This window comes from Primulina huaijiensis, chromosome 1, assembly GCF_012295235.1.
Source record: "Primulina huaijiensis isolate GDHJ02 chromosome 1, ASM1229523v2, whole genome shotgun sequence".
NCBI lineage: Eukaryota > Viridiplantae > Streptophyta > Magnoliopsida > Lamiales > Gesneriaceae > Primulina > Primulina huaijiensis.
In genome coordinates, this window is record NC_133306.1 from 19,831,558 (window position 1) to 19,839,302 (window position 7,745).

The window sequence follows — 7,745 nt, forward strand, 5'->3', positions numbered from 1 at the left end:
TTAGACTTTTTTTTAAAAAAAAAAAAAGAGTTGGCATTTTAATTGAAGANATTTAAAGTTTTTTTGGTCCAACGTATGAAAACACCTTTTTAAAAAATTAAATATTTGATTTCCACAAAAACTCTATATGTAAATATGTCTACTGAATAATAAATCATAACTCTGATTTTTTTTTTTCCCACTACAGATGTGTTTTAGATAATGGAATGGTTAGAAAGAACACATCAAAAATGTTTTTAAAATAAAAAATCACATTAATTTTGTAAAACCTAATAGTTGAATGCACAACAAAAATATTATTAAAAAATTGCTCACTAAATTTTAGGACTGAAATTTTTTAAAAAAAAGCTAAAGCAAAAATATATTTAATAAGATGAGAAGCCCGCAAAACCCGTTTAAAGGAAAAAAGGCTGAGAATCTTTTTATGTTTAAAGCAATGCATCTTTCTTCAATCTTTATGTGGTAAATTGGATGTGAATCGCATCTTTATCTTGAAAATGCTTAAAAAGATAAGATTGTAAAAATATATTTCATAATTTTTCTAAATTAAAATCAAATTTCACGTATCTTCAAATTATCCACTGAAATATCAAAGTCGATATTTATTTATCACCCTTCAGAAAAAAAATCGTTGTTTATTAACTTATAGATTTTTAACTTTTAATTTAAGAATACAGAAATTTAGCTCATTCATATTTATAAAAGGGGTTTTAACCTGTTTAGCATAAAATACACCAGATCCGTATTGAATAACACAAGCAATGTATCTAGTAAAATGCTATAAAAATTTGACCCAAAAAATATTTCACTTCTTCATTGACAAATGTCTAAGAATGGCATGAACATATACATACGTACAACTAACAAAGTGAACATAGATATACATTAAACATGAGATTGGACAAAATCGCAAAAGAAAAAATATGTAATAATAGGGGTAGGGGGCAATGAAATGCACCGCTACGAGTATGAGTTCATCCACACTTCTTCATCTGGCACAGTCACTACTCGATTAGACGCCAACTTACAACGATCCGAGGTAATGACATGAACCCAAATGGCTTTGATGTAAAGCTAGTGACTCAGGCATTTGAAAGGTTCCTCTGTTATGGCTGTATTGGCTAGGCCAAATAAAATGGCTTTGGCAGTTCTAGTCATATTCGCGGCCTGTTCCATTCCATATTCTGATCTTTTCTTTTATAAGAGAACTATTGCAGCCAACATCAAACAAGAGAATGCCAAATTTACTGGCATTAGGAAGAACCTCGTTGCAGTAGAAGCATCGGGAGCCGATAAACGAAAAGCACAGCAGATTTTATTTTGGTCCTGATCACAAAATTTGCGCCCGTGGTCTCAAATTTAGATTCCACAACATCTTGATGACAAAAAATAAAAGATAACGACAAAACACAGCATTTAGATCATATATTCATCAATATGGAACTACCGTAAATAATACTGAGTTTCAAAAGGAGTATTCACTTTTACTTTATCACATAATTCCTTTTCCATGGGACTAAAGATGCTTTTCCCAGTTTTTAAAGTAACGGTTCACCGTTGAAAGAGACTAAAAGATTCTGAAGAAAAAAGATAATAGCAGCTATAAGTCAAAGACTTCAGGTGAAAGTAAAATAAAGTACATATATCAAGTTCAGGAACTTTGAAGGGCATGCGAGAGACCTTACAAAATATCCAAAAGGTTAAAGAGGTGAAAAACAGCATGTACAATATCTAAAATTCACATTTCAATCCCTTTTTCTTCGCATATGGACGTGGGAAAATTTAGAGATATAACTCGCATATGACCATGATTTTGATATATCACTATCGTCTGTAAAACGAGAATGTTACGAAAACTAACTTGGTCTCTTCGTGTGACCACTATAAAATTACAAAAATAACTCCTATTTAAGTTAGTCTTGAATGGCTGTAAACCTTATTCTCATAAGAAAACAAGTACTCAAAAAACTTCCATGTACGATGGCTTTTTCAATTAATGGACCAAAGAGTTTTTAATAAGCACATAATCATATAGGATTAAATAAATATTTTAAGAAAATAATTAAAGATACGTGTGCATGACGGACAGTACATATCATATATGAATGTCCATTACATGTTTGAAGGTTACTTTACACAATAATAATAATAAAAGGTCATAAATTAAAAAAATGACCAAGAAAATGCAATAATGGTCATGAAAAATCCCATTCATCGTGTATTCAAAATAACAGTGAGTCGAGAGCCCATTCTCATATCAGATCTGAACATGGCTGAACTAGTCACCTTTTCCATGTTGCTTTTAACAAGGTAATAATGGCAACGAGCTGTGATTTAGTATTTATGCAGGCCATGGGCATAAAGAAGAGGGGATGATGTCATGGAGAGCTTGAAAATGCAAACAAAATATTATTTCAAATGCCCACAACTTCATTGAGGATTTTCTAGCGTAAGGGTCAACAAAGGTCGAATTTACTGTAACAGGCCAGTCATTTTTGAGGTGGCTCAAAATTAGAGATAGTGGCATGAATAAGTGGAAATTATATCACCGTTTTTTCACAAACTTGACTATTTAACTGGATACCAAGCATTTACTAAAATCATGCCATACTATGACAAAAATGTAAAACACATTCTTAAAATGTGACAAGACAAAGAGACAACATACCAAAAAGGCCTTGGGCTTTGTTTACTTGAAATAGGTTCACATATAGAATTATCTTCCTCAGATGTCGCATGAACGAGTCTCTGAAACCTCAGTGATAATTTTGAATACATCTGCACATCAGATGGCTGCACTTGGTTAATTCCAGCTTTCAAGTGCTCCATTGTAATTTCTGATGCCAATAGGTTCTCCTGACAACAACACAATTATTAACGACTATTGAATAAGAAAAGTTAATATATTATGTGGTCTAAATTAAAAGCCATGTACTGCCTACTTCAATAGCTGTCATTGCTGCTTCACGGCAGATAAGAGAAATATCAGCGCCTGTACATCCCTCTGTGAGAAGAGAGAGCTCACTGATGCATACATCAGAACTACATGGCATTCGGCGCAAATGGACTCGAAATATATCTTCACGATCCTTTTTATTCGGTGGTCCCACGAACAGCAGTCGATCAAAGCGTCCTAAAAGTTTGATAGCTATGTGGGCACTCGAATTTTGGGAAAAAATAAAACAGTATAGAAGAATTCATGGTAATCAGATACAACCAAGACACATCACAGTTTACCTGGTCTCAGAAGAGCTGGGTCAATCTTATCTGGCCGATTTGTAGCAGCAATGACAGTGACACTACCTCTTTGTTGCAAACCTAGCAGTAAAATGTTGACTGATATAGAGATTTGTAACATAGTATGCCAACAAATTACTTTTAGATAGCTATGCAAACTCCACTTTCATAGAAGTTATCACTTATCAGCATTTGGGAACTATTTGAAGTATGTCACACTACATGTTTCAAAAATAACAATCGTAACAATAATTATTGAAGGATAATAGATGACAGACTCGACAAAAGATATCCAAGTATATGATATTCTAAGAGAATTTGTGAAACTGTTACCATCTAACTCAACAAGTAGTTGACTCATAACTCGATCACCAACTGAAACTCCATCGCTTTCTTTTCCACGAATTATAGCAAGACCATCAATTTCATCGAAAAATATAATTGAAGGAGCATTTGCCCTTGCCTTCGCAAATAGCGACCGTACAGCCTTCTCAGATTCACCAACCCATTTGCTAAAAAGTTCAGGGCCTTTTACTGCAAGAAAATTCAACCCCGCTTCAGAAGCTACTGCACGAGCCAAAAGAGTTTTGCTGCATCCTGGAGGACCAAAGAGCAAAATTCCTGTAGGGGGACGGGTTCCAATGCGCTTGAAAGCGTCCTTGTGCTTTTGAGGCCACTCCACAGCTTCCATTAATTGCATCTTAACCTCCATCTGGCCACCAACATCTTCCCAGGAAACCTTGGGAACTTCAAGAACCACCTGTTAATAGCAAGCAAATGCAAAAAACAAGTGATGTTGATTTCGATGCTTCTGGTCAAGAACTACTGTATTTTCTCTATAATATTGTTTTTTTTTGGATTTTTATGATTCCAACCAGCTAATATTCCGTATGCTCGACGAAGTCCAAGACTTCAATGAAGCAATCACATAATCTAAATAAAACGTAAAGAAAACATTGACTATAGTGCCTCAAGATACTTTATCTAGAAATCTTTATACAAATTTAGGCTATGCCGGTCTTAAAAAAAAATTAGGCTATGTGGGTTGAACACGGACAAACCCAAAATTTTCTCCTTGGGAGACTAAATTTAAGCAAAAAAAGAAAATTATTAATAAAAAACCGACAAGTCAAAATACAGTTTATATTATGTTTATCCTTTAATCTCTTAAATCACATATCTTTTAATTTATTTGCACTCTTGCTATTTGAATACTAATCTTGGAAATAATGATACAAATTTTTAATATATTACAATCCTAAATTTGATAATACAAAATTAAATATTTTCTAAATTTAACAGACAACATTAAACTATATTTTAAAAACTAAACTTTGTTTTGAAAAACAATTGCGTTAAAATTCGAAGGGTAAATGAACAATAATATTGTTTTCATGATGTGGGGTGTAATTTGTTTATTTAATTTAATAAAACACTTAATTATAGATTTAATTTATACTTATAATATGATATCCTATCCACCACACTACATAATGTCCAACACTATTTAAATTTTCATAAGTAGATCAATGCAGAACAAAAATTGGATAGCCCAAACATACACTAATACACTATGTCAGGCTTTCCCTAAAAAGCTGGGACGCCTAAACCCAAATATCACGTCACCTACTTCTTAGAGTACAACACAAACGCAAAAAATCAAATAGAAAAGGAACTGCAAGGGATTAGATAGACAGATATTTACTGGAAGAAAATGGAGATTTAACTGTCAGCCTAACATCTAAGACAAAGTTCTGAACCTTATGACAAAGGATATCATCATATCAAGAATGAATATATATTATTGCAACCGAAAAAATAGGCAATAAGCTCACCTTGAGTATGAGAGTGAAACAGATGACATGTACTTACCTCTCTCATAGCACTTGGTCTTATTCTATCTCTAGCCTTCTCAAAGTCCTCGGAAGTAACTTTTAAGTCACCCTTAGGAGCCCAAGCCCCAGTTGTTCCAATTCCATTCATAAAGTCTGATGAGCTTTCTATTTCTGAATCATGGGAAAAAGAAGCCTCCAAATTACTATTAATAGAATCTCCCAAAACATGACAAATATCCATATCACTGCTCAAGCAAACAATATCCGAGCGACTAGACGTTGAACTAACTGAATCATCGGCAGCAGTTGAAATTTTGAAATATGGTTCTCCAATGCAGACATTCAAATTAACAAATTGTCGAAGGCAAACCAATGCTGCTTCATTGCAAAGAGCAGCTAGATCAGCACCAACAAAACCATGTGTGGCCATTGCAAGAGTTAGAACATCCTTGTCAGAAAGTGAATGCTGCATTTCCCTAAGAAGTGTGAGCAATATTTCATAACGTTGTTGAGGAGAAGGAACCCCTGTGTATATTTTAATGAAACAGCAACAAATTTGAATCAGGTTACTTAGAATCAGTCAGTTTTAACTAAATCTAAAGATGAAAATCAATACCAACATAAGTGCACCGTGACAAAATGTTACTACCTCCATCCCAAATATACAAAATGCAATTCCATTTTCGGTCGTTCCACTCATATAGTCAAGTTTCTACATTTGGTATTATTTCTTCTTATTTTTACTAATATACCCCTGTTAATTAAGTATTGAAAAAATGTGCAACCATTACTTGAATGAATTAAATAGAGATAAAATAAGAAATTTGTTTGTAATTGTTTTCTACTAATGATATTCTTAATTTGTGTGAGAAAACAAACAAGTTTATATATTTGAGACGAATACAGTATTAATCTGTGTGACTATTCACATAATAAGAATGGAAAAAAATTCAATGAGTATATGTTCTAGTCTATAGCAAAAGCATTCTTTTCATTTGTGTTAAAAAAGTGTTACAATGAAATCATACAGAAATAATGTACATGAGAAATTTGATTTCTTGCTGCCATGGCCTTGAAGCCAGAGCATTATTTTCATTTGTCTTAGAAGAATATGGAAAGAAATGGAAAAAATCACATTGTAATTATATCCCAATGAAAGGATGTCCATAAAATGCCAATGTCTTTATGCTACGTAAAATCCTTTTCCTTTATCAACTCTCTTCTATTACTTGTTTCCACATTTCTCGTCCTTAAGAGAAAAAATTTGGCAAAAAACATATAGAGTATGACTTCCAAAAGCATCACCTAGGAAACACAATTACAGTTGGTTAATACAGGAGTCAAGCATAAGAAATCCTGCAACTAGAAACATCTAAAATGCGCAAACAGGCGTCCGAAGTTTTTGTGTCAGATTAACAGGAGTGGCTCAAGGGGAAGACGGTTAGCTTCATAGAAATCACCGAGAAGTGTCGTATCAACATATTAAACAAAAACAGATTTGAAAAAAAATCAACAAACCAATTTCAATTTCTCGGTCAAGCCTTCCGGGTCTCCTGAGCGCAGGCTCAATGCTATCAGGCCGGTTTGTTGCAGCAACAACTAGTATCCCATCAGTTCTACTCATCCCATCCATCAGATTTAAGAGAGTAGCAACCATTCTTTGAGAAACCTGGTCTCCTCCATCTTTGCGTGCAGGTGCAAGCGCATCCAATTCATCTATGAAAATCTGCATCCCAAAATGTTAAAATACTTCCGGTCCTCCACTAAGGAATAATGAAATTGTATTTGTCTAAAATATAGTCTTTCTTCAGTAATAGTACGTAAAATTGTGGAAAATATTATTATTTTATATATTCTGAGAATGCACACCTGTACATACGCTACAAAGAGTTTGCTATCTGTAATATCCCAAATTCTTATTTTGAATGAAGTATTAATTAAGAGATAATTAAAGAGTTGTTAATTAAATATTATTAATGAATTGATAATTTCGGATTAATCTGTTGGATCCACCGAATTTTAAATGGATAACCCGATTTACTTCCGATTACGTTATCTCGAGAAATCCTACCAGACGAATGAGATTCTGACACGTGGCAGATAAGATTGATTCGGATTTCTGAAATAGTCCGGATGCAGCCTATAAATGGAAGCCGAATTATTTTGTTTCCTACACCGCATCCTTCAGAGAGAGAGTTATAGTCTTTTACCTTAGGTTTTCTAGCCAGTTTCTAGGGCACTTTGGTGTCGGGAAGTTTCGGAGCTAGTGTCGACTCGAAGGGAGGTCGGTGAACTGAGATCGAGACATCATCAGCGGGCTGACGACGGACGCAGGTAAAATCCTAAAGCCTTTAGGAAAAACTTTATAGCATGTTTGGTAATTCAGAATCTGGTTTGATAGTGATTTCATATTGTTGGTATTGTTTAGGTTACGAGCTTTCTGTCAGATTGTTTTAGTGAGGTACGTGATGTACTGACTAAGATATCCAAGCGTAGTATACACACTTATATGCTGCATATTTATGTGTTGCATTATACATGTTTTACTGCTTTGGCATATTATGCATGACATATCATGTTGAGCCTGATATCTTTTGAGATATACCTCGTTTGTTGGGGCCGCTCAGCCCTATTCTGTATTGTGGACGATGGGGCATCGAGAGCTACAGTGTC

The 7,745-nt window shown here is 34.0% G+C and overlaps 1 protein-coding gene across 3 annotated transcripts in view; it reads right to left on the minus strand.

Annotated features, from left to right (window-relative positions):
* Positions 1-784: 784 nt before the first annotated feature.
* LOC140982827 (calmodulin-interacting protein 111) overlaps positions 785-7,745 on the minus strand; it is a 12,398-nt gene continuing 5,437 nt past the window's right edge. For 2 of the 3 annotated variants that reach the window (XM_073449569.1, XM_073449587.1), the window contains 7 exons: positions 6,591-6,798; positions 5,110-5,597; positions 3,571-3,997; positions 3,238-3,318; positions 2,943-3,133; positions 2,669-2,856; positions 785-1,326 (listed from right to left, as the gene is read on the minus strand). In XM_073449569.1, the coding sequence (XP_073305670.1) occupies positions 1,254-1,326; positions 2,669-2,856; positions 2,943-3,133; positions 3,238-3,318; positions 3,571-3,997; positions 5,110-5,597; positions 6,591-6,798 (1,656 nt within the window). In that variant the 3' untranslated portion in view covers positions 785-1,253. Of the gene's footprint in view, positions 1,327-2,668; positions 2,857-2,942; positions 3,134-3,237; positions 3,319-3,570; positions 3,998-5,109; positions 5,598-6,590; positions 6,799-7,745 lie in introns of those variants that run through there. The other variant, XM_073449578.1, reaches the window with a different exon arrangement.